The following is a 27,178-nucleotide window of genomic DNA, read 5'->3' on the forward strand; positions in this document are numbered from 1 at the left end:
TACATCACATTACATTAAAACAAGACAAAGGCCAAACAATAGACGTGTTGCAGCTTATATGTGGCACCACACAGCACAGCGGGTGCTATATAAATATAGACTAACAGAACAGAATAAAAAGCCAAATTAAGTCTGCTGGGCCTGTGCTGTAGACTGCGGTCAAAGAAGACGAAGTCTCTAGAGTTTCACATCTTGTAAAAAAAACTTACCTATATTTAGTGCATCGTGTTTCAAATGCTCCAACCTACAGGCAGAAAGAGACCTGCGAAACATACTGTACTTGACTTCAGTTAACCTGCTGAGGACAGTGGACGAGGTTGAATATTTCTGGTCAGCAGCAGAAGCCCGCGGCAGTTTTACACACAAACTAAAGAGGCAGTCAAGACAGTGGTAACGATCAGACAAGAAAGTATCAGAAAGACATAAAACGCAGTATGATGGTTCATTTCTCAAGACTTATTTAACAACAAAAGAGAGACGCCAGAGCAAACTATCGGCTATGCAGCAAATATGACCACCTGCTTTTTGAAGAAAAGATGCATTTCTCAAAAGCCATCATCTCGATTAGTAAGTACAATGATTCCATAATATTATTTCAAAGCCTGTTGACTGACAAAATCTACCAGTTCAACATTCAGAGGAAGACCAGATCAACAAGAGGTACATGCTGCTTAAAGAAATTTGGAATATCATTGCAACAACAATAATACTCCTTCAACATAGTGAGAATAATGAAGAGGAGCAAAGATATTTCTAATTATAGTGCAGTAGAAAATCAAGATTAATCTAACATGACATTGGAGGAACGGAAGGATATTGAATCTAAGCATACAACATGTCAAGAAAAATGTTATATATTTAATAGGGTATTCATCAATAAAGTAATCACATCTATTAACAAATAATGTTTATTAATAGCTAGAAAAGTACTTGCTTTGCTAGAATGGGTGTGTTGTATTGTAATGCTATATAGCAATGTGTATGTTCTTAAATTCCCAGAAAACTAAAAAACAAATTGGTTTGAGCTTTCACTGAACAAAGGTAGGTCAGGGAATCACTTCTGAAATGGCTTAAAACTGCACAATATAGTAGATAAATAAATTTTCAAACTTTTACCGAGAAAAAAGATTTGTGAGACAAAAAAGATTACCCATTGAATCTAAAAAAATGGAAATAAATAATCAATGAGCACCCTCATTGTCGAACAGATAATGTCATCACTAAGTCTTGTGTTGTCTGCATAAGGTATTGAAGAAGAAATGCAAGATTATTTTCAGCAATGCATATCAAACTACCGCTAATGTACTTTTGAGCAGTTGTGTGAATATGACAGGAAATTTGTTCTTAAAGTTGTAATCAAACTCTGTGTTGCTTCTAATAGTCTTTAGAAATAGAAGCGACAAACTAATTTTAGAGACTCATGCTAACTCATTTAAACCTTTTAGCATAGACTCTGGTGCATAATAATAAACAGACATTGTAAAGTACATAACATAACATACTTGCTAGCATTCTTTGTCAGAAATAAATGCCAGATACACTTTGTAGATATCACTCAGAAAGATTTTCTTCTATGTTATTAAAAAAACACACTTCAATTATCTGTTTTTCAAAAAAATAAACATACACCTTATACCTAAACCCAACAATAGAATCTGTTTTTTTAAGTCATTTTGGAAAACAGGCAATCATGGAAGACTTAACATTCTGGAACTGTTTATTTATGGTTATGAAGAATTAATAAAGTAACTGACTATTGAAGCATTATTATTTTGCTGTATTTGGTTTATTTCATACACCTTTCTCTAGAGATTTAGATTTTTAAAAAAAACAGCCTCAAAATTGCATTTTGTTGATTTTCATAAACTCCTTATTACCTTTTCTGACAGGAAAAATCCTGTCATAAACTGTAAAAAGAACAGTAAGCAACACTTTATAATAAGATTACATCTAGAGCACTTAATAAGTAATCTGTGTACTATTTATAGATGATTGATTGTTTAAAAAGGAATTTTAATGTAATTATTAACCACTAACCTGAATGTACTATCAACATGTAACAAATGAGAATTGGTGTTATAAAATATATAGATATATAGACACTGTATACATGCTTTGTGGGAGATGTGATTGAATATCAACACATCGTTTGATAACTAGGATTTTTATTATTTTGTAAAAGACTAGATACATTGAACAGCTAACCTTGAAGTATTCCTACTTTTGCTTTTCTGGGAGGTAATTTATTCTTAAGTGACTATAACTTCTTATATGTTGTTAATTATCATCTATTGATTTGCTACGCTTACAGTTTAACTGTTATTTGCCCAGTCTTGGCATAAAGTGTTACCGAATCTTTTTCTGCACATTTTTATCTTGATACATCGTTGGGGAAAGCAACACAACTCTTAAGGTCAACAGAAAACGCTGAATAGCGGGAAAAGGTGGTTGATATCACCGATTTTTCCGATTTTTTTTCTTTGGTCAGAGAAATTCAGCCACAGTATTAAGAAATTAAGGTAATTCCCGGAGAGGTGCTTTCAGAAAGTCAAAGCGCTCGAAAAGTAGAAGTGTTGTTCGCTCAGAGGGAACGCACACGGTTAAATAATCAGTCAGTTTGCTATGAGTCGGTATAAAGCCCGTCATACTGAAAGCAGTGCCAGGAGGGGAAAAGTGAAGCAGAGAGTTGTAATTCCTGCTTTACGAAAGTCCAGGTTAGTGTTATTGCATTGAAGCCTCACGTAGTGCAAACCGCGACGAAGAAAAAAAAAGAAAAACTTTTTTTGGAAGGTCCTGATAAAGAAACGTAAAGCAAGAGCAAGCAAATCTAAAAAAAAAAACGCTTTTACTGCAGACTGGATGGACCCGTACTAGAACCAGAATATCTGTCGCAAAAGAAGTTTCTCCAATGAGCGAGGTCATCCGGATTCACACTATCAAACCGGGAGCTCCTGTAGTCGATTTACTTCTTTGAGAAACGCGACTCGTTGCAGCGAGATCTAACGTTGGTCAAGGCTGTACTGCAGTTTCAGTTACAGTACCATTTCCCCAATGTCAAACCAGCTACTCCGCCAAAGGCCAGAATAACTCCTTAGAGAAGATCTTTACAGGTTTCTATATAATGTATTCTGTATGGTTTTCTATATTGGTTAAATAGATTACATATGTTTCTACATAGATTCTAAAGATTCTGTATAGGTTAAATAGGTTTCTATGTTGGTTATATGGTTTTGTGTATTGGTCAGGCAGAATATGAACGTTTCTAGAGCATTTTAATGTTCAGTTCTATAGTTTCTATATTGGTTATATTGGCCAGTTTAGTAGCTACCCCTGTCCTTCCCTTGTATTTGACTGCTCAATCAGTGATATCAACATATGTGCAGAAAATGCTTTGTAAAACAGGCAGGCCGGTACCTTCAGACTGTGTGTGTGAGTGTGAGTGTGTGTGCAATTCAGAGGGAAATGTGCAAGACAAATGATTTCAGTGATTTTCTAAAACAAACCTGAAGAAGAAAAAATAATTCCCCTTCTATATCAGAATTTATTTCACAATTTAAATACAATTAATGGTGTTTTTTAATACTGACTCATAGCTTCAAAGGATATTTAACTGCAGTATATATGCTCTACCTGCAGAACTTGCCTGGAGGAACCTAAAGTATAATCAGTTCTATAGAACCTAAAAGAAAAAAAACAAAAAATGTTATTCTCATTCCTCCATACTCTGAGGAAGGCGAGGGAATATTTATTTTTCTTTACTTTTGTCTTTCAGTTCTTGTCAGCTGTACCACTTGGGTTTTGAGTGTCCGAGGTGAGTGAGTGAGGAAAATGGAGACCGCACCTTAAAATGTACTAGATTCACCGTCGACCTGATTAACTGGTCATGACTGCTCTACCTGCGATCCAAAACCTTAACAGGAAATCCGCCTGACGGTCATAGAAACCTTAGCTGCTGAGTTAGACAAGTTGACAAGTATTAAACTGAGTTTTGAAAATATTTTCAAACAACTGGAATTAAAGAAAAATGGCCGACAATATCTACACTTGTGCATGTTATGCATTAGCTCAATCACTTGGATTTAGAAAAAAAATATCGTATTCAGTAACAATACTGTAAATTCTGAATAGTGAACAGAGCTTGAATTCACTAATATATAGTTTATTATTATTACGATGATTATGACAGTTCTATATTTCTCCAATATTCATTGAATAGTCATTCATTCTACTTTGTTGTGCAAGTGGTTAAGGTGAATTTGTTGCCTTTAGACATATAGTCTTCAGAAACTTAAATTAACAACTACAGCTATACAGAATAAAGTATGTAAGCGATTTGTGTTTCTTCCTGAATAAATGGTGTGTTTTAATCCATACATCTCATTTCAGCCAATAATAGGGAGCCCAGAGTGAAGTTGAGCCCCCCAGGTGGTGAGATACTTGAAGGGGACACTGTTACCTTGGAATGTGAGGTCAATGGGGGCCCCAAGATCTGGAGTTATTTCTGGTTTAAGGACAAAGAACAGGACGAATCTCATATAAACCAGATTCAATACAGAATCAGTTCAGCCTCACTGTCTGACAGCGGGGACTACAGATGTTACATTGTGATGACGAGTAACCCTCTAAAACAACATTCCAGCAAACCCTTTACCCTGCAAGTGTTGGGTGAGTAAAACCAAGCTATTATTACTTGTGGTCATCAGAGATTAGTTTCATTAAAATATTAAATATCAAAAGTTCAAGCTCAAGTTCAAGTTTATTGTCATTATACTCATATACAGGTATATGGTATGACGAAATGCTATTTAGCTAGCTCTCAGACAAAAAGTAGTACAAAGAAGAGTAAAAAACAACAATACAATTGTATAACAAAAGAAAGACAGAGAGAACAGGCAGTGTGCAAAAACAAGAACAGGCAATGTGCAAAACAACAACAGGTAACAGGTTATGTGCAAAAACATGCATCAACAGAATGAAATAAAGGGATAAAAATTATGAGGAGTGAGCTTTTTGACATGTAAGGTAGATTTCAATGTGTGTTTGGGTTTTTGGTACGAAAGAAGGCACTGTGAGGTTCAGATCATAGGTGAGAGGTGAGTGAGAGAGACTGGGAGTTTAATAGTTTGATAGTGCGGGGGTAAAAACTGTCTCTAAGTCTGGTAGTCCGGGCCCGAATGCTCCGGTACCATTTTCCAGATGGTAGCGGATCATACAGTCTGCAGCTGTATGTACAGCTAAGTACATACAGTACATAAAGTAGAGCTTTCCTCAAGCACCGTCTGTCATAAATGTCCTGTATAGATGGGAGGGCAACCCCAGTGATGGACTGGGCAGTTTTCACCACCCGCTGTAGGGCTTTGCGGTCAGCAGCACTGCAGTTGCCATACCACACTGTGATGCAGCCTGTCAGTGTGCTTTCTGTAGTGCATCTGTAAAAGTTAGTGAGGATCTGGGGACATATCTTAGCCTTCTTCAACCATCTTAGGAAGTATAACATGTTCTAAATATATATAAAATTATTTTCAAATTTTATTTCAAAAGGGATTGATGCAGACACTCATCATGAAGCCCAGTGCTAAGAGTTATAAGTGAAAATGCTGGGGGTGCCCCTTGCTCTGTTACAATGGTTGTGTAAATGCTGTTTTTATATTTTGCGTGCTTGTAATACAGAGCTCTTCACAAAGCCCTCGCTGTCCATCCAGCCCTGGCAGGCTGTGTGGGAGGGGGAGACCATCTCTCTGCACTGTCAGACTCAGCTGCATGACAGCAGACAGCACACAGCTGTCCAGTATCACTTCTGGAAAGGACCGGAGATTGTGGGCTCTTCAGGGTCGGCTCACATCTACACTATTGCCGCCCAGCTTGTGGACTCTGGGGAGTATAAGTGTGAGGTGAGAGCGAGAGGAGTGAGGAAGACCAGCGATCCTGCTGAGCTGCATGTGACAGGTGAACCGATCCCAGATGTGATGCACATGTGAAACTGACAATGTTCTGGGTTTGATTATTATAGTCTGACTGAAATTTGCTAACTGTTGATGTGATTGTTTCCCCTTTAAATGATTCATCAATCTTTGTATTACAGTTTCCTAATACTATGCAGACAGTCCTGATAAACACAAGGTGTGATGGCTGTGCATGATTCACTGATGAAAGCAGATGCAGAAATGTAGCATTAATGTGAATTGATCCCAACCAAAAATTACAGCATGTGAAACCATCATTGTATCTGGTTTTAACTGTTGACCAATCAAGGCATTATTCCTATGATTTGTTTTCTCTCATCTATGTATTCACCTCCTTTTCCTGATCATGTTAGAATTTGGTTCCTTCTCAGCAAGGAGTCCCCATCTCAGTTCCATCTATATGAAAATGATTTATTTGATCATTGTTACAGTTTATATCATGCATATAGCAAGGATAAAATAAAAAAAGGATAATAATTATGGGAATAATTATTAGGTCTGCTGACCAAAAGTTTGTTCATCAAATATGTTTCTGGCCATTTTTCACCTGTATGTTTTAAAAGTGCTCTGCTGTTGCACCCTGTGCTGCAAGATGCAAATAGCTGACTTTTTTCTGTGATTTTGACAATTTCCTAAAACTCCAGATTGAACTGTACAGACTATGGGACTTTATTTCTGTGACAAGGTCATTTTGTGAGGATGATAACGCTGTACTGAACGCTGTTGTTTCAGGGGGCAGGCCGAGAGTGAGGCTGAGCCTACAGTCGAGATGGTGGGAGGTTTGTGCTGGAGAGAGAGTGACTCTACACTGTCAGGTTGAGGGAAAGCCTGACGGCTGGAGGTTTTCCTGGTACAGAAACAACGAAAGAGACCCTGTGAGCCAGACAGAGAGAAATGAGCCAACCGGCTCCATTCTCACCTTCTCTCCAGCTGCTGTGTCTCAAACTGGCCAGTACAGGTGCAGGGCAGCGAGAGGACAAGTGGAGTATTACTCAGAGTACAGCGACATCATCCAGATTCACGTTTCCGGTGAGTATTACAGTCAAACCTCTTCTGAATTACATTTGTCAATGCCTTTCTCGTATTATATGCTAAATTGCCTGGGAACTTTAATTTGTCAAAATAAGTTAAACAATAGGAAGAAAATCAGAGAGTCTGACTTCATAATCTCGAACTTGTGGTTCAGAAACATTGCAAACAGTCAAACAGTCAACAGTTATAGACATTTTAACATCAATGCGGGTAAGATGATGTAAGACAGTGGTCTTTTTCTTGTGTTAGAAATTGATGTGAAAAGTTATGTGTTTTTTTTTCAAGCTAAAGCGCATTGGTGATGCAGCTGTGGTTCTGTCACATCGTCTCTCTCTTTGTGGTTTGAGCTTCGTGTCTATTACTGGTATCATCTGGCCAGACACACGCAGCTGAACAACGCACAGATGTTCACAGACTTATCGCCGTTCAGCAGTATCAGAAGCAGCACACCCATCTCCCATCTCATACTTATTCTGAATTACACCACAGACGTGCCACCTCTAAAACCGCTAAGCTCAGCCAGCATGCTCGTTTAAAATAGCACGCTTTTCATTTCCTTAAAAACATCGTTCAAAAGTAAGAGCTGGCCACATGGCCTGCGTCTCAGCCATCCTGCCAGTGTGAGTGTTAACACACTGCAGGGAGCACAGTGCTCCGGCTGCACTCATTCTCGTTAAACTGTTGTCAGCAATGTTGTCCACCACCCCTTCATTCCACTGTGATGACAGTGAGCTAAAAGAACAAATCTCCCCATCCTGAGGAAGAAGGACGTCATGACTTCATTTACATGTTTCTGGTGACACAGCACCTGTTTCTCAAGAAGGAGTACATCATGGAATGGTTAACACTGACATGCTGGGAGCTGTGGGGTAAGAATATGGAGGAATCTTGCTCTGTACCTGGTGGTGATGTTTCCCTCTTCCTGGAATATCATCTGTTACTGTATGTCATGTCATGAATCCTGTCGTGAATGAACAATGAGAGATCAGCATTTTCTATCATGACTGAACCAAACATTCGGTACATATGAGTGAAAATATCTTTATTCCAGCACTGCTGATCATTCCCATGAACACTCTATTTCTGTGTCCACAGCCGTGCCAGAGACACGTCTGACCCTGCTGCCCTCTGGGACAGAGCTCTTTACAGGAGACTATGTCACTCTGAGCTGTGATATTGGGCTTCGGTCCTCTGACTGGCTCTACTCTTGGTACAAAGACAGCCCCAAGACCCCGGCCCCTGGCAGTGGGACTCAATACACAATCCAGTCCGCTGCCCTGTCCCACAGGGGGCAGTACTGGTGTCGAGCTGCCCGAGACAACGCCTCCTTTCAACTGAACTACAGCCAGCCAGTGACTCTGCACATAGCAGGTGAGACATCGGACCTTCAGAGGGATTCAGATAAGGATCTGTTCAATCCCCACCTCTGTACGTTTCTTATCTTTTCTGTTTCAGATTTGTATTATGGACATTTTCTTCTTCCAAGAATGTTATTTTGCTTTGTGACATAGCATTCCAAAAAAAGAGATTCACAACACATTCTTAGGACAGTTTTAAATTTTTTTTAAACGAATGACAGTCTGATTTCTCTCGACACATCTTCTGTAGGTGCCTGGGTAGATTTAAGAATAAAACTGTTGGTAGTTTCAGGGCTGTGACTAGAGTTATAGGAGTTATGATGAGGATTAGGGTTAGTGTACAAAAGTGACCAGCCATTAATAGGTCTCCAGTGACCTATTGATGTGTGTTGTGTGGTTACAGTGGTTCACTGTAGATGTAGAATTTGGAGGACAATGAATAATCAAACCAACATAAATGCCTGCCAAATATTTCTACAGTGCGCCCACAGGCTGAGCTCACCCTGCTCATGGGGTGGACAGAGGCCTTCATCAGTGAAAATATTACCCTAAACTGCATGATCCCTGGAAATTACTCTCAATGGAGTTACAAGTGGTACAAGAATGGAGAAGAGCTGCCAGTACTTCAGCCCAACTCCTTCAGTCTGAGTGGTGTGAACTACACTCTGACCTCAGCCACCGTGCAGGACAGTGGTCAGTATACGTGCTCTGGCCAGCGCGCCTCTGCTCCCTATTACTCCAACAGGAGCCGGACTGTTTCCCTGAGGGTGTCAGGTGAGTCCTCTTCCATCACAGGTCTGTGTAGTGTCATGTTCATTGTAGATGTTCACATGGATCCAGACAACCCAAGTGCTGCAAAAGTGTGGAAAAGACATGCGGAGGTTTGGCAAAGCACAGAACCTATATCAGAGAAAAGTAAACACATGGAAGATGAACCGGTACTGAGTGCTGACCTTGCTTTCTGTGTGGGTCTACTGTAGTGATGGGAACACTGTTCTCTAAAAAAAATGGTGCTGTCCTTCGGAGAAAATATAAAACCATGGTCCTCGCTCACCAAGGTCATTAAAAAACCCAGGATGTTTCTCAAAAAGAGTAGTCCTGGCAAAATAAAGCCCCTGGACTTTACCAACCATGGGCTCAAAATAATCGATTAATTGATCTTGATAGATCTTTATCTGTGTATTGGCTTAATTACTCTGTTTTCCTCCCTAGTGAGAGCTGTTGATTTCTTGTAAAGGTTTTTGAGTGGAGGGTCTGGAAAAGCGATATATAGTGTATTTTATTTTTATTATTATTAGTAGTAGTAGTAGTTTTTTGCATAAACAGGACTTCAAACAAGTGACATCTGCACCAGTGTCATGAAATACAGACTGTGAAACTGCTTTTTAAATAAGGGATTTGGCATCATGCACAGACTCCACCAACCAACACATGATCACTCTTTTTGAATGGCCAACTACATCAACTTAACCCTTTGGCTTGAAATGAAATAAATGCCTGGAGGCTTGTCAAACTTCTCGTTTTAACACAGATTGTTTCTCTCAGACCACCTGCCCACCCTGAGCCTGACCCAGGATCCGGACAGGAAGATCTTTGAGGAAGACGCAGTGGCTCTGAGGTGTGGGGCACAGGACGGGACCCTGGGCTGGCTGTACTCCTGGTACAAGGACAACCTGAACACCACTGTGCACCGGAGTGACCGCAAGGATGTGGCTGGAGCGAGCTACTCCATCACAGCAGTTGACTTGTCTCACAATGGGCTATACTGGTGTGGGGCAGAGAGGGGAGAGCAGCCCATTTATTTAAATTTCAGCCAGCCAGCTGTGATGGAGGTACACGGTGAGTCTCAATACAAGCTACAGAGATGCAGAGGGGTGGCAGCTACTATCCAGAAACAGCATTTACGATCTTACTGACTGTGGGCTGTTTAGTGAAGAGATGTGTAGACAATCTTACTGCAGAGTTACTTCAAATGTTACTTTCTCATACAAACAAAACAGGCAAGAAAATCACAGAATGAACAGAATACGTTATTTTTATTGCCTTTAACTGTGTCTCACAACTTACAGAGAGATTCTTCAAAATTAAGTTCTGTCAAAAATAACATCCACACATATGAGGCAACTGGAACTGGAAAATTAAGTATAGACTGTATGTTGAAACTACTGAATATAAGTCAAAACTCCCTGAAAATCTTTATAGAGAGTGGTGTTCCAAAGCCTGGTGTTTATGTTATCTTATAGAGTTGGTTTTATCCTCAGTAAGCTGCAGATCAATCTGTAATGTACTTTTTGAGAATCGCTTTGCTTTGACACACTGCTGATATACTAGTTCATAGTTTATGTTGTGCTCCTTCCTGTATGTTTGCAGAACGGCCCAGAGCAGTGGTATCCTTGGGACAGGAGTGGTCAGAGGTGTACGCAGGAGAGACTGCAGTACTGAGGTGCTCCGTCCCTGGAAGTTATCCGATGCAGAGCTTTGAATGGTACAAAGATGAACAAACATCTCCAGTTCACAAGTCTGAAGATAAGAATTGGACCATCATTTCAGCTCTGGAATCACACACAGGACATTACTCCTGTCAGGGCAGGAGCAGGGAGAATCCATATTACTCCAAAAAGAGCAGTCCAGTCGAGCTGAAAGTACAGGGTATGGTGTCTCGTTCACACTTGCAGCTTTTCTATATTGAGTAGAATAACAAATCAGGCATTTTTCCCTGTTCTGTAATAATAGAAATCAGGTGAAATACAGCACAGCAACAGTGAATATCATCATACAGCAACACTAGTTTTGCATCTGACAGTGTAACATTGTGAGCTCACACTTACCTTCAGATACCTTCCACAGGAGTCCCGTAGAGTTATTTTGTTGAGCCCTGGAAAACACTAAAGAAATTTGAAACATTTCTCAAACCAAACAATGTGAGTGTAAAACAATCAAAACCACTGATAAAAGAATCATCTCCTTCAATAATGTCTTCTTTTGGCAAATTTTCAATCAGTTGAAAAATATCTGTTAAAAATGTATATAAATAAGCATCCATTTAAGTCCAGAGCAGGGTTAGGGTTACAAGAAACCTGGAATGTTAAATGCTGTTCTTCTAGCTTCTAGCTGCATGTTCAATGACAGAATTAAGAGTGTATACCATTTAGAGCAGGTTTTCTTTTTATCTTACTCAGTTCTGGGATCCAATTTTGGAATGGATGCAATGGTACAATACACAGCACAAGCAGCCAGTAGTATTGAAAAATAAAATATCACATATGAGCAAAGTACCACTTGTCCTAAAGCTGACTTGGGCCCCAAAATCCAGCACTGAACGTTAAAAATGTCTCAGTAGTGTGGGAGTGCTAACCCTAACCCTACATGGGGTTTCAAATGAGCATTTCTGTCAGTGTCCTATCGAGTTTCCTGATAATTTTATTTAAATAACAGAAATGTGATCAAAATAGAGAGTTTATTAAATAAAGGTGGACGTACAGATGAGAAATTAAGAATAACTCCTGAATGTGAATTTACAGTGTAAAATGTACTTTATAGTGAAGAAACACACTGCCAACCATCACCTGGGTAAATTGAAGAATTCTTTCTATATTAAAGTCGTTGTTCTCTGTTTCAGTCATCCGTCCCAGAACTTTCCTCTCCCTGCAGCCTCTACACACAGAGGTGTTTGAAGGAGATACAGTCACCCTCTCCTGTGTGGTGGAGGACGGCTCTCCAGGCTGGAGCTTTAACTGGTACAAAGACCATCTGGACAAGCCAGCACACAACAGCCAAAGCTCCAGTTACATCATCAGCCCTGCTAATCTGTCTCACACTGGCCAGTACTGGTGTCAGGCTGTGCGAGGAGAGAAACCTTTTACCCTGGACCCCAGCCTGCCCATCAGGCTCAATGTGTGGGGTGAGTATTATGAAGTATTATGAAGTGGACTATGATTGAGCGAATGAGCACTCATGACAAGAGGATGTCATGACCATTTAGAGCCTGATTCGATATTTCATAGAAAATGGTGTCTATTTATCAGACGATCCGGGCATGAATATGGAAGAGAGCTACCAACTGGTCTCCCAACACCATTTCTAGAAGTATTTTTATATTTCTGAATGCTTGAATAACACTATGCAAATGGATATTATTCACATTTCGTAGGACAGATGAATACATGTTATTCACCAGTGACACAGTGAGAATACAGAGATTATTCTCCTCCTTGATTCAGTGTGGTGGCTGGCTCTACCCAATACACCACTGTTTGCCTAAGCCGAATCAAAATTGGTGGTGTCTTGGGTGACGAGAAGCGGCAGCCCAGATTCATCTATCCCTCTCCGGGTGTCTTGCGCAGAGCTGTTCACCCATCCTGCCCTGTCAGCCCAACCGGGGAGCTCAGTCACAGAGGGGGACTCCGTCACTCTGCACTGCGACGCTGTGCTGAATGAGACAGCCCTGCAGGAGAAGCTGCAGTACCGCTACTTCAAGGAAGGGGGAGCCTGGAAATCGGAGAGCTCAGAGAAGACTCTTACCATCCCAGTGATGCGGCGCAATCACACGGGGCGGTACTGGTGTGAGGTGGAGGCAGTGGGGCGGAGCGTTTGGAAAAGAAGCAATCAGATAGACATGACAGTGAAAGGTGAGCCCATTCATTGTGGACAGGTTATTCCCCGAGTTCAGCCCTGACGCAAAACAAGCCAAAACACATTCTTATACTGTAGTGCTTTTACGATTTAGTTTGAAAAGCTAGTATATTCGCAAACACATCTCCTTAATTAAATGAAGGTAACAGCAGAATATCTTAGCTTGTGAGGTCACTGTGTTTGAGTGATATTTTACTCCACAAGCCATTAATTTGAGAACAGTGACAAAATGCAATCACTGGTGCCTTGAGGAAAGAAAACTTAGGATAAAAACTACATATACTACTAAAAAGGAAATTGATTTTGTTGTGATCAAATGTGTTTTCCCCCATTTGACATTGCAAGAAGACTTTTAGGGAATATAAATGATGTATCATTCTTCTTGTGCAGAGCTCTTCCACAGAATCAGTCTCACAGTCCTGCCCCTGGGGCCTGTCTGGGAAGGAGAGACTCTGACTCTGCACTGCACTGTCCAGTTAAACACCCCAGCACACACCCCTGAACTGCAGTACACCTACATTAAGGACGGAAGAGTCCTGAGGTCCAGACCAGAGGACAGACACTCTGTTAAAGCAGTGAGGCTGAAGGACTCTGGGAAATATCTCTGTGGAGTGGAAGCCCAGGGAAAGGGGATTCAGGCCATGAGCAGTGTAGTGGAGGTCAATGTGACAGGTGAGTCACACTGCAGAGGGCATGAGGAAGCCAGTCAAAGACAGATATCCCTATTTATGTTCCTCACTTGCTTGTCTATCGAATTGTGCTTGATGTTTGTGCATTTTGATGACTATTCATATCTCTCTAGAAAAGTGAAACAAACTGCTTTGTGTGCAATTCCTCCACCAGTAGAAGGATATGAGATGGCATATCCCAGCTTGCACTTATATTGCATTAAAAATAATCTATCACATAAAAGAACAAATGTCATGAAAGAGAGAAACAGGATTTACTGTAACTGATGCTGCAGCAGTGAGATCGTTAAGAGAGAATCATTTTCTTACACAATGAGGAGTCACGTGGTTCTTCAGCTCTGACAATGTTCCTGGTTGTGTCTGCAGAGCGTCCAAAGCCCAGAGTGACCCAGGAGCCAGCGTGGGAGAAGCTGTACTCTGGAGAGCCAGTGACCCTCAGATGTCTCCTCAGTCAACATTTCCATGGTGTGGAGTATCTCTGGTTCAGAGGGGATCTGAGAAGCCCTGTGGTCAACACAACTGAGCGCAGTGTCATTGGCAACAGCTGTCAGATCTCTTCAGTGGTCCTGTCTGACCGGGGGCAGTACCTGTGTCTGGTCCATAGAGGGCGCCCTACTCAATACTCGCAGCCCAGCGACCCTTTTCTCTTAAATGTCTCTGGTAAGACGGGCTGCAGCTTCAGAAAACACAATAATACATCATAATTCTCACGCTGTTTCACTCTGAGAGTGGGTTTCCATTCTGTTTTGTGGTTAAGCAGAAACCTGAAGAGGATCAGAACCCAGAAGTGCTTTTAACTTTCACTGGCAGACGTATAGCTGACTCAAACACCAACTGTCTGCCTCTGGAATAAAAGTGTTTCACTTTTGTTGGATCAGAACATAATTGAGCAGAGTGTGGGAACATGTGACCCACCAGCTTTTTCTTAGTTCTTCTCACCATAAATAGTGAATTCCTAGTGAATAGTGAATAGTGAATTTTATTCATATAATTAAATCATTTTTAATAGAGGAAAAAATATTCAACACACATGAACAAAAAAATAAGTACAGAATTCAAATGATATGAGACATGGCAGCAGCTCCACCTAGGAGCCCAGAGCGTTACTGCAGGAGAACACATTTATTTTTTTAAGAAAGATGCAGCTGTATCATTGTTAATTACAATGGAAGCCAGCTCACGTGATGTCAGGCACTCTGTTGACAAATACCTGCCCTTTGCTCTCGGGAATGCAAAACATTTTAGAACAGGTTTCTGCAAAACAAGGTTTTGACATTTAAGGGCAGGAACTGCAAATTCATTAAGAAGGTCTCCTGTATTTACAGCATCAGTGGAGAGTTAATAACTCCAAATTCCTTTATTTGCCAGAGTAAGACTGTGTGACTATTACTGTACTTTACATAATATAGTTGCTCATGGCTTTTTCTTTCTGTGACCATTTGCAGTTCCTATTGCTCTCCAGGTCAAGATTATTGATTTCACGTTAGATCAGCTGGGCTGTTTCTCTCTGTCTCCCCCAGTGGACCCCCCCAAGGCCACACTGATGCTGCATCCTGATTGGACAGTACTGTTTCCTGCAGAGTCGCTCACCATGGGCTGCAGGCTGGGAGGAGACTCCAGCAGGAGGCAGTATAGCTGGTACAGAGTAACTGCAGGAGGAACTGAATCAGTACAGTGCCAGTGGGAGAATGGGAAAAACTGTCAGGTTACTTTCAGAGACGAGTCTCACAGCGGACTGTACTGGTGTGAGGCCCAGTCTGGACAAGAACGCAGCAAATCTGTGCACTTCAGAGTGCTGGGTAAGAGATGAAAATAATGCCATAAATACTCTTGATAATAAAAATGTGTGAATAATATTCCTTATAATAAACATTTTCAAGGAGTGTGACAAAGTCCTTTGAAGGGGTGATGAAATTGTACTCAATGTCACATGATAAATATTATATTTCTTTATATGCATTACATTTGCAGATGAACTATCTTATTGACACTATCCTGAGGACTGGATGACATCTGTCTCCAAACTGTCCAGTAGACTCACTGTCCAGATCTCAAGTGCCACCTTCACTAGTGCTGAAAAACACAGATCTCTGGAGACCACAGACATCAACTCAGCTCCAGACACACAATCTGATAGAGAACATTCCAAATTACTTTAATTTAATTTGTTCCTGCTTCCTTAATGAACATCCCTTGTATTATAATATATGTTGCCCACAATAGCATCAGTGGTCTGTAACAAGTTATCAGAGCCACCATGGGGCAGAAGTAGAGTTCAAAACTCAAGCACTGAACTGTAGTTGTATGAAAGTAGAAACAGAACACCAGCTTGACTGCGCGTCCTTCCCCGGCTCACAGCAGAATGTTCTGATATCCTCAGATCAGAGTTTGATCCTGCAGACACCTCCACAGCCCCTGACTGAAGGACAGACGATGACTCTACAGTGCAGAGAGCGGAAATCACAAGGGAAGAGATATGAGTTTTACAAAGACAACGAAGCCCTGACACCTGACAATGGAAACACAGTGACTATTTCTGCAGTTAAGAAGAGGAATGAAGGGCTCTACAGGTGTCAGAGGTCAAAGGCCAGCTCTCAACCAGTGCTGATCTCTGTCAGAGGTGAGCCGATCCGAAGTACCATCGGGGAAAAAAGACAGCATTTGTATAAGTGCACTTTGAGTAATATGTTTCTGTTGTAGAGAACAGCTACACCTTTCATTGGAAGAATAGTTTAAATGCCTTTAATCTAATTCTATCAGGACTTCCCAGTGAGAAAGGTGTGACTGAATACTTTGCCTCAGCACATTTTGTTGAGAATGTTTTCCCCTTGTGGTAGTAAAAGCCAATCCAGCTCATCACTCCAGCAGAGGGCGCTGTGGAGCACTGCTGACCCAGCCTGTGTCCTGTGTCCTGCTCCCAGACCTCTTCTCCCAGGTGACTCTGAGAGCCTCCCCAGGAGCCAGAGTGCAGGAGGGGGAGCCCCTGAACCTCACATGCGAGGCCGAGCTGACGGGATACTACAGCTCCCCGCTGTCCTACTCCTTCTTCCGGGACGGGCAGCCTGTGGTCGAGGGGAGCAGCTCGGCTCTGTACTCCATGGCCAAAGTGAACTGGACGCTCACTGGGAGCTACAGCTGTGTGGTAGAGGCAGAGCACGGGATTCGGAAGAACAGCGCCGTCACAGCTGTCACGCTGGCAGGTCAGTGTGGGCGTGGAGTCCTTGGTGCAGGGCCTCACAGAGATGCTGAAGCAGACCAGTGTGGGCATGGTGTCCTTGGTGCAGGGCCTCACACAGACGATCAGAGCAGGTCAGTGTGGGTGTGGAGTCCTTGGTGCAGGGCCTCACACAGACGATCAGGGAAACTCAATGTGGGCAAGGAGGCCTTGATTCAGGGCCTTACAGTTGCTAGACTCTCAGGGCAAGTCAGTTTGGGCGTGTTATTAATGCACTGACCTGGGATTAGTTTTTGTCCACTCTCTGTGTGGATCAGCTAAACTCAGAAACGCAGTTTAGACCTGTGTCTTTAAATGCTTGATGATGTCTGATGTCTGATTCTCTGATAGCAGGTATATCAAATTGAATTGTACTTTTGTTTTTTCTTTTTCCACAATTCAGACACCCCTACTGCCATCCAAGCACTTCAGCTGGTGTGTTATATATTGTTATATATTGTAAAGCTGTTGAACTTTCCCAGCTAATTTAATCATTTAATCATAGACAGTACAATACAAGATAGACAAACACTGACTGCCATGCGGCCACGTCAACACTCTTTCCATCTCATGAATCCAATTGCTTGTACTCTCAGATAGTAGGGAATGAAGTTGACAATAATTTGCTCTTGAATGTCACACTATTGCCCTATGCTGGTAGGATGCCCATATCATATCATGTCATTTGCCAAACTGCTTTATACCCTACGGTGTCGCGGGAAGCTGGAGCCTACCTGGCAAACAACGAACGCAAGGCAGGGTACACCCTGGATGGGGCGACAGTCCATCGCAGGGCAAGTGCAAGCCAGTCATGGGGACAATTGGGGACATGGGGACAATTTGGAGGCCATGGTAAAGACCGAGGGGGGAAATTTGGCCCGCACACTGGGATAACTCCCTACTCTTCTCGAGAAATGCCCAGGGATCTTTAATGACCACTGAGAGTCAGGACCTTGGTTTAACATCTCATCCAAAAGACGGCACCCACTACAATATAGTGTCCCCACCACTATATTGGGGCATTAGGACCCATACAGACCCCATTGGTCCCACTAACACCACTTCCTACAGCAACCATAGCTTCCCAGGAGGTCTCCCATGCAGATACTGACCAGGCTCGCACTGCTGGGCTTCAGTGGGTAGCCAGTTGAGAACTGAAGGGTGATATGGCTGCTGGCTGCTGGCCCATTTTATGTTTTTTTTTTTTAATTTGCAATTCAAGGCATTGATCTCACACCTGCCCTTTTACAAGTAAATAACTGCAAAAAGGATGAATTAATGGTGAGGGATTTTGTTCTTGGCTTTAGGAGAGACAAAATATCTCTGGAGGTGGTTAGCATTGCAGCCTCTCAGCACTGGGACCCCGAGTTTATTTCCCAGACTGCTATCTGCATGGAGTCTGCATGCTTTCCCCTTGTTCACATGGGTTTCTCCCGAGTGCTCTGCTCTGATTTCCTCCCCCAGTCTAAAGTAGGTTCATTGGATTCTGTGAAAACTGACCCTACGTGTGAGTGTGCATCTGCCCTGCAATGGACTGACGTCCTGACCAGGGTGTATCCTGCTTTGTGCCCAATGTTTGCTGGGATGAGCTCTAGTTTCCCTGCAACCCTGTATTGAATAAAGCAGCTAGGGTGGATGGAAAACATCTCCGTCATCCTCAAAGGAAAGGTTTTACTGGATAAACCTTCCTATAGCTATACACAGACTGCTTTCCCACTAACGTTACTGTGCTCCTAGTTCCTTGGTGGCTGATTGGTGGGTGTGCTGGGGCGGTAGGACTGTTTCTGCTCATCATCTCCATTCTGTTCCTGCTGTGTTGCAAAAGGGACAAAATGTCAGGTGAGTCTACTTACATTATGGGGACAATAGGGCTCTGTGCTCTGAGCGAACTACAGGGGGGATATCACCCCTTTCTGAAATCTAGACCACATAATCGGTGCAGCAGCATTCTCTGCTGGCTAGAATGCCACAGTAGCTCTGTGTGGCTCTGAGCCCACCAGAGGCAATAACTGAATCTTGGCAGGGGCAGTGAGCTTCTTGACATGTAAGGTAGAGGTAGATTTCAATGTGTCTTTGAGTTTTTGGTAAGAGAGAAGGCACTGTGAGGGTTCAGATCGTAAGTGAGATAGGCTGGGAGCTTAATAGTTTGATAATGTGGGGGTAAAAACTGTACAATTCTGTACAATCTGTACAAAGCAAAAAACAGTCTATTCTTGCTTTTTAATTGTTGACTCAGGGGTGTACAGCTTTTGACTTAACAACGACCAGAGCACTTAGGATTCCCTCCCACATTATGTTTTATACATTACTTGTTTAACTAGTGCAAACTAAAGAAATGCTTTTACTAACGAACCATGTTGAACTCTTTCGTTGTTCAGCTGTAAGGAGTCTTGTCTCTTATTTCTGTATGGAAAACAGCATGCAGCTTTTTCCACAAAGGGTGCAAGGAGTATGGAACAAGCTACTTTTATAGATTCCCGGGAGTCTGAAGTTGGTGTGCTTTTGGATTTTCTGGATTTTGCAGAGAAATTAAGGTGTGAGGATGCCCTCTATGAGAACGTTGACCTGAATGACAAGAGAAAAGGTGAGGATCAGCTCGCTCCCAGAAAATTGATATTTTGACATCAACGGAAAATGAAGAAGAAGAAAGGCTTTGCACTTTCCAATCTGTATTTCTAGTTTATTTTGATCCTTGGGTGGGCTTTAAAATATACAGTATGGGTCCATGTAGGTTTTCCTTTTTTAAGTAAGAGGTGTTGCCTGGGGTTAAAAAAAGACAGCATCTCTAGCTTCCATGAGGGCCTGGACGAATGACACCCCAATAGGAGATATGTCCCTCAAGTACTTTTTGAAGACCATAAAGAGCTCAGAACTAGGGTATTCATTGGTTAGCCTAAGTGGTGTCAGAACGAGGGTGAGGGGTCGTTAGGTTTCACAGCAAACGTGCAATCTGGCTCTACCACTAATAACCAGAGACTCAGCAAACAGCACGGAAAGACAGACACCAGAAAGTTGGCATTTGAGCTGTCTATGCCTCAAACCCCCTGAAATCTGATCTCATCGCTGTACAGAGTTTGCATGTTTCGCAGCTATATCACAATGCAACTCACAACGGACAGCGCACTAAAAGTGCGAGCCTGGTCAGTACCTGGATGGGAGACCTCCTGGGAAAGCTAAGGTTGCTGCTGGAAGAGGTATTAGTGGGACCAGCAGGGGGCGCTCACCCTGCAGTCTGTGTGGGTTCCTAACGTTCCAGTAAAGTGAGGGGCACACTAATCTACAAAAAACTTGCCTACACTCAGATGAGACATTTAACTGAGGTCTTGACTCTCCGAGGTCGTTAAAAATCCCAGGATATTTCTTGAAAAGAGTATGGGTATTCCTCTTGGACTTTATCAATCAGGGCCTTATTTTAATCTATGAACTGGTTTCATCACTCTGTTCTCCTCCCCACTCATAGTTGAACATCTGGCACAGTTTTTATATATTGCAGTTTCAATGAGTTTATACTTGTCTATATGTCAATGCACACGCTATACTTTGGGTGTGGAGCAGTGGCTCTGTGGCTAAGGATCTGTGCCTGTGGCTGGAAGGTTGCTGGCTCAAATCCTGCAGCTGGCAGAGGAGTCCTACTCCATTGGGCCCCTGAGCAAGGCCCTTTACCCCAACTGCTCTGGGGGTGCTGTACAATGGCTGACCCTGTGCTCTGACCCCAAGCTTCTCTCCCTGTCTGTGTGTCTCATGGAGAGCAAATGGTATGTGAAAAGACAAATTCCTAATGCAAGAAATTATACAGGGCTAATAAAGTGATGTTATGTTATATCTCCTCTGATCCATACACTACAGTGTCAATGAATTTATACAGTATTTCTCTAGATTTCGTCTGATCCATACATTACAGTGCCAATGTGTGTAGATTTCTTGAAGTCTCTGATCCATGATTTTACTGCCATTCCAGATCCAGAGGTACAAGAGGTGTGCTATTCCACAGTTTCCTTCAGGAAAAGTAAGGATTTCAACAACATAACTAAACTGCAATTTCAGTAATGGCTTGCCGTCTTTCCAGATCCCAAACTTCCTCACAACAAAGAATGCTGGGATAGTGTGGGCAGGGAAGCAAATGGTCATTAACGTGTTGGAGGGCTGGTAGACTTCAGACTTGATCGCCAGTAACAGATTGGGCCAAGACCCCCCAGAATGAACACCTTTTCTCTTCTGAAAAGTGCCTCGATATCTTCAGCAATTCAAGTCTGGTTACAACAAACGAAACCTCTCAGCAAAAACACCAAAAAGACTTCCTTCCGGACTATTTTGTTTAACAGAAATCTTAGGCCGCACCTCATTTCGTTGAAATAAACAGAATATCTCAACACTGGTAACTCTTGTCTCTGAATTCAAATATATCTTTTTTTCTTGCGATGATCTTTACTAGGAGTACACCCAACAGGAAAGAATGAAGTTACCGATTCAACGGCTGACTCGACGAAGCCGGGAGACAAGAGAGGGATCACAGGTGTTGACCTACATTCTCTCACACGCTGAGACGTTAAGCTTTTCAAGTAGGCTTTGGGAGCATTCCCGTTTCACCCTTAATACCCTTCTTCTCTTTCATCTTCAGATAAACCCCGCATAGACTGCAACGAACTGGCCTCCGCCCTCGTCAACCTCAAGAGCGCAAACCAAGGTGTGCAGACTTTCTGCCTTCACCTACAGTTCCACTTTCCCGCTAGAATCGGTGTAGCTATCTCAATCTCGGTGTTGTTGGCTGCATTGCCTATAACTCCAGCGATGGGCCTCCCGTCTGCTATCGTCTGTCAGCGGAGAGACCAAGACCTGCCCGCACTTCACTCACTGCCTGCATAACTGCGAGGTTTATGTGGGTTTATTCAGTTTCTGGGCTGGGGATGGCTCTGTAAAGTGTCAGTTATTCTGATCGCCCCTTATGGTTTATTAAACTTGGACACAAATATTTTTTTTTGCATCATAGAAAAGGTCTGAATTATGTAAAATTGTATTATTTTAAATTATTTTCATTTTTTGTACTTAAAACAGCTCTTTCCTTCAACCTCCCCAACAATCGATCAGATTTCCTTTTTGTACTCCCCTCGACACCAAACTACTACGTACTAGGACTACATATTGTCATTTTCCTTTACAGATCAGCCCCAGACGGGATGCACACAGCCTATTTATGCTGTTTCTACAAAGACAAAAAGCAGAGGTAAGGATTGTCCAGCTTGTCTTTTGAGACGTTGAATTTTGAGTCTGCGCTCGAAATTCTCCCCGATCACCAGGAGAAGGGGGAAGCAAGATGTTTCAAAGTTTATTTCCCCAGTGCCAGTTATGATCTTGCGATTGACATTGAGCATGCTGAGATTCTCTCGGCTCATTTCCGGACTGTGTGTCTTTCAGTTCAACCCCAGGTGTCCGACGGCACCTGGCCCACCTCCGTGAACGAACTGAAAAAGAAATTCCGGGTCACAATCAAGAGTAAGTGGCTCCAGATTTCTTGCACTGTTCTCAAGCAATCATTCCTGTAGTGTGTGAAAACTTAAAGGTTTTAATACCAACCGCTCCCAGAAGTGAGCACGATTGTTGCCTTAAAACGTCAGGGGATAGCAATTTAATTCCCTGAGAATTGTGTGCCTTTCTTCCCTAGTCCTTAATACTGTGCACTAACAGGTGGGCTTAATTGGTCAAAAAAGACTTTTATATTGATAATCCTCATTATCTTTGCTGACTGCCCTATCTTTCTTACACCCAAGACGTTGTGTTTCTTCTCTTTTCAGCATGGATTAAACCCATTACTTGTTCCTTTGCAGCCTACGCATGCTGATGCAGCTACCCACCTGAACTACTTCATGTAATAAACAGTACTACCACGTACTTTAACTCCATGTAAAAGAGCAGAGAGGTGGCATTTCTAAAACACCACCATAAACGGGCAGCGTTCCTTTACAGTCCTGCTCCTTATAATTGATCATTTCTCCCATTACAGACAAGGCTCCGAAGACGAACAATGACGCACAACATCAAGGTAAAGACAGACTCGTGTCTCTCCTGCTGTGCACGACGAGGAAACTGCGGGAAGCCTTTGCAAATATCACGAGCTGAAACCCGAGAGAAGCATAACATGAAAATGCCCCGGACCGTGTCCCCTGTTTTTTCCCCCATCAAATTGCGCGATAAAGAGAGTTCCCCCTCTTTCGCGTCACTCATCTCGTTCTTTCACGTGTGCGTTTCAGCTGGGACAGCGGCCAGCAGGAGCGAGCAGCCCTACTCCATTATTGAGCTGAAGGACAGGACCAAAGGTATGGACGGCCGTAATTCGCACGTAGAGTAAGGAATGCTACGCGTGCAGAGGAGAGCTGTAATATCATGCGGGTCTTCGGGTGAACCTCTTTCTCTTTTTATACTGTAACGCATACGGCCACCATCGTGGACTGTTAGAGCCGGCTTACGAGAGCGGTGACGTCACCGCCCTTCCCCGTGAGCCGCCGGGCTGATGGGAGATTTCCCTTTGGCTCAAGTGACGCCGGAGGCCCGGGTTCGAGTCCCCGACGGTGGGGGGCCGACCTGAGGCGGCAGAGGCGAGGGCGCATACCCATTGTTAACCTCGGAGCGTTACAATACTATAGCGTTCCACTCCCCCCCTCCCCGGAGTTATGGACTGTGCCGTTGACCCATGACCCATGACCCGTTGACCCATGACCTTGAGTCACAGCTTCCCCTTGCCCCCGTGCCCTACATAAGGGCACCCTTGAGCGCTTGTTCTCTTTGCACCGCCTGGCCAGCTATGGGAACTGCGCTACCCCCTTTTCCCTGCACCTGCAGTGGCTCTCTCTCTCCTTATGTCTTCCTGGTGAATAGCCCTTTCCTCTGTAACTAAAAGGGCAGTAAACCCCCTGCCTCCTGCCTGATCTCTATCACCATCAGGGCTCTCTCAAAGGGGGGGCCAAGGGGGAAGCTGCCCCGGGCTCCGCGCTTTGCCCCCCCAGTCCCGCTTCACACACGCAGCAAAATATCAATACATACATGTTTAAATCTTTTAATAAAGCAACACACAGAACTCTTGTTTTAACTCCAGATGAAATCTCAAGTTAGCGGGAGACCAGATGCTTTATTCAGAGCCGGAGGCGTGTCCCGCCCTCACTACGTCACAGGCATCGGTTGCCAGCCAAACGTGATCGCGGCAGAACTGAACAAGCTTGGACAAAGAGTTAGCAATTTAGCAAGTTGGCAAGAGGAACAGCGGCGAGCACAAGCAGGGGACATTTCGAAAATACCACAGCGGGTGCGAGAAAAGAAAGAGGAAGCAGAAGAGGGAGGGTGGAAATGCGGCACTCGAAGGGTCTGTGGGAAGGTTCGTTGTGAAAACCAGGAGCGAAGAAGAAACGGACACGGGTGGTGATCTCGACGACGACAAGGACGCTGGCATTGAGACACCTGACGGTACCGATAGCATCAGCAACAACAGCGATGAGTAGTTCTGTTCGGTTCTGTTTGTTTGGTTTTGCGCAGGCCGGTTAGGGAGCTATTTCATCACCTCAGTGCTGCTCCCTGCCACCACCACTACACACAAGACCCCCCGGGCTCCCTGCCCACCCCTTGAGACGGCCCTGGTCACCGTCTGGGCTGGGGTCGATTTGCTCCATCACGTAACTATACTCTGTAATTTGAGAGTACTTTTCTTTGTAAAAATGTTTTTTGGGCTGCTTTCAGCATGAAATAATGCCTAAACATGATTGCTTTCCAGCTGAGAATCCAGAACCCAGCAGTCAACAGCCGTACTCCATTGTCAGATTGAAGAAGATCAAAGGTAGGGATGCTTGATGAATAACAGACGACTGAACCACACCTGACTATACAGAAGAGTGCTGTAATGTCGCCTAGGACTTCTACTTCTGTTCCTGTGCGTTTCCTCACCATAGAAGACACACAATACAAACCTGATTTGAGAACAGGCCTGCTTCCGGTGGAGAGTCTCACCTTTTTGTTCTTGCTCTGCAGAGACAGACTCCATCCGGACTCGCTCCCCTGTGGCGCCGGAGCCGCTGTACGAGGAAATTCCGGATTAACACGCGCAGAAGGCAGCGCCGTCTCGCGGAGGACTGCGCGCCGCAAACGTCTTTTTTCCAGATGAAAAAAATCTTTTCACAGAGACCCTACCCCGTCCTCTTTTTCTCACTCGTTCTCTACAATATTTATTGATTTGCAAAAGCAACGTTTTTTTTTGCACATTCTCTTTTTACTTTGTCTAGAGTACGAAATTATATTTCCATCGTATCCCATCTCCTATGCAGAATAAATAATACGACCGTATTAAAGAACTTTGTAATAATTATGTACACCTGTTGGTATTTCACGGACTATTATGAGCCCAGATTAAATGTTTGCAACAATAACACACCTTTATTTTTAATAGTTTCTTTGACACTGTATTAAAATACTATAATATAGAATTGTACACACTTTATCACTTGACTTGGTTTAAAACGTCATGGAATGATTAAGTAACACAACGATAAAGAATCAACACATACTCTAACAAAGTCACCGGTCTCATCTGTTTTTTTTCCCCTTAAATCTAAAATCTCACAATCCTTAGATATGTGGGTAGAGACCTTAATAGTCAGTCCAAACGGTTGCAATGGGAAATCTTTTTTTCCTTCTGATGAATTAGCACACGGATTAATCCGTTTTAATCTGGTCGCCCCACTTCGAAAAAGGGAGTCAATGAGAATTTGCGCAACCCCTACATCCCGTTCTGACACAAACACTTCCGGCTTCTCCTCAGTGAAGACTTGCGGGCTGTGGTCAGCTTTCTCTTGCCTCGTCATTCTTTATAACCAGGTCTTACCCCATCCACAAAACAGAGGAAAACAGCTGGTTTTTGTTTCAACCTGTGTAATCAGTAAATGGGCTACTTGTTTTCAACGGGTCTGGGAACAAGACCCTACATAATCGTCGTAACCCAAGGAACTGTGAAAAAGGAAGAGAGTTTTTAGTGTGGTTGGGGTGAAATGAGCTGTACAGGAGGTAGCTGTGTGAATCCGTGGGTTTGTAATAAACTGAAGTGGACAGTCGGGGGTGGTTGATAGACAAGTGGATGTCTAGAAACGGAAGAGTGGTGGAAGATATATTAACCGTATATTTGAGGGACGGGTGGAAGTTGGTGAAATGGTGCAGGAAGAACTCAAGCTGATCGTTGGAGCATGTGGCGGCACCGACGCAGTCATCAATATATCGTTTGTAGAGGTCAGGGACATAGCCAGTGTAGGAAGCGAAGAAGCGTTCTTCTACCCAGCCAACAAAAATGTTGGCATAGCTGGGTCCCATTCGACATTTGACTTGACATTTTTTTTTTTACTCAAGACGGTCACTTCATTAAAGTTACGGGCACCCATACATCGCCTCAGAATCTGGTTAGAACCCTTGCAGTGCTGCAGCAAATTAAATAAATTAGACCAATGAGGTCACTGAAAAGATGGACTGGTCTCCCATCCCGGGTGTAAACATCCTTGTGCCCTTTGCTCTTCAGGACAGGCTCCGGCTCACCGGCGGCCCTAAATTGGAAGAAACAGTTAGAAAATGGATGGATGGATGGATGGAAGGCTAGCAAGAATGGGAGCAGAAAAAAAAAGGACACCAGGCCCCTCCAGGAGATGAGCTACAGATTCCTCTTAAAGCCTTCCAAGTCTGTATTCACCATATATGTCTTCGCACTGTATGGAGAGACGTACCACTAAACTGCACTGTCCAGCTTCAGGGAGGGTCTCCAATTGAATGGAGACATTTGCAAAATATATCTAAACATATTTTCCATTGTTTCCTTTTCACCAGTCTCCATTTTTGGTGCAATATCACTTTTGCATTTTCTCCTTATATTTTGCACTTATGTTACGGGATTACATTAATATGCTAGCACACTTTACATTTCATAAGGAAAAATACAAAAAACACACCACCCCTTGGGTGCAGCACTCCTAATTCTTCACTTCAGAAGCCAGTGGGAGATGATTTTAGATCAATAAGCTATTAAGCCTCATTTTGGCCTACCTGCACATTGTATTAAAAAAACATGAAGTTAACAATTACAAATTAGTCCACAGAGACTACAAAGACTACAAAGGCAAAGACTACAAATCCACATCTCGTAGAAAGTCTCTTCTGCATGGCTGCAACTGGAGATACTATTATCCTACAGCCATCCTACCAGCAGAAGGCAGTGCTGTGCAACAGACCGAGCCCCTGACAGACTATGAACCTCAGCCCTGCTCACCTGTGTGC

General features: G+C 43.1%; 1 protein-coding gene across 3 annotated transcripts; it reads left to right on the plus strand.

Moving 5' to 3' along the window:
* Positions 1 to 233: 233 nt before the first annotated feature.
* LOC148659795 (Fc receptor-like protein 5) lies at positions 234 to 25,295 on the plus strand. Of its 3 annotated transcripts, none has more exons than XM_088633955.1 (27): positions 236 to 567; positions 3,773 to 3,811; positions 4,387 to 4,665; positions 5,671 to 5,946; positions 6,696 to 6,992; positions 8,091 to 8,366; positions 8,834 to 9,127; positions 9,899 to 10,192; positions 10,724 to 11,002; positions 11,973 to 12,254; positions 12,697 to 12,981; positions 13,376 to 13,657; positions 14,041 to 14,334; positions 15,195 to 15,473; positions 16,055 to 16,294; positions 16,596 to 16,874; positions 18,626 to 18,727; positions 19,413 to 19,472; positions 20,847 to 20,894; positions 21,321 to 21,401; positions 21,507 to 21,572; positions 22,047 to 22,109; positions 22,301 to 22,378; positions 22,887 to 22,925; positions 23,134 to 23,199; positions 24,645 to 24,707; positions 24,899 to 25,295. In XM_088633955.1, the coding sequence occupies exons 1-27, from the start codon at positions 537 to 539 to the stop codon at positions 24,964 to 24,966; spliced, it is 4,740 nt and encodes a 1,579-aa protein (XP_088490081.1). In that variant the 5' UTR covers positions 236 to 536; the 3' UTR covers positions 24,967 to 25,295. The 3 variants fall into 3 exon arrangements, with proteins under 3 accessions (XP_088490083.1, XP_088490081.1, XP_088490082.1); XM_088633956.1 differs by having other exon boundaries at positions 565 to 660; XM_088633957.1 differs by lacking the exons at positions 20,847 to 20,894; positions 21,321 to 21,401; positions 21,507 to 21,572; ... (4 more) ...; positions 24,645 to 24,707; positions 24,899 to 25,295 and having other exon boundaries at positions 234 to 567; positions 19,307 to 19,428.
* Positions 25,296 to 27,178: the final 1,883 nt, after the last annotated feature.

This window comes from Lepisosteus platostomus, chromosome 6, assembly GCF_059453375.1.
Source record: "Lepisosteus platostomus isolate fLepPlt1 chromosome 6, fLepPlt1.hap1, whole genome shotgun sequence".
Taxonomy (NCBI): Eukaryota; Metazoa; Chordata; class Actinopteri; order Semionotiformes; family Lepisosteidae; genus Lepisosteus; species Lepisosteus platostomus.

Excerpts from the sequence above, each read along its gene's own strand:
- LOC148659795 (XM_088633955.1), top strand. The coding sequence starts at position 537 with ATGCATTTCTCAAAAGCCATCATCTCGATTA. Across the intron at positions 9,128-9,898 it reads TGTTTCCCTGAGGGTGTCAG|ACCACCTGCCCACCCTGAGC; the intron begins GTGAGTCCTCTT and ends TGTTTCTCTCAG. Across the intron at positions 22,110-22,300 it reads TACAAAGACAAAAAGCAGAG|TTCAACCCCAGGTGTCCGAC; the intron begins GTAAGGATTGTC and ends TGTGTCTTTCAG.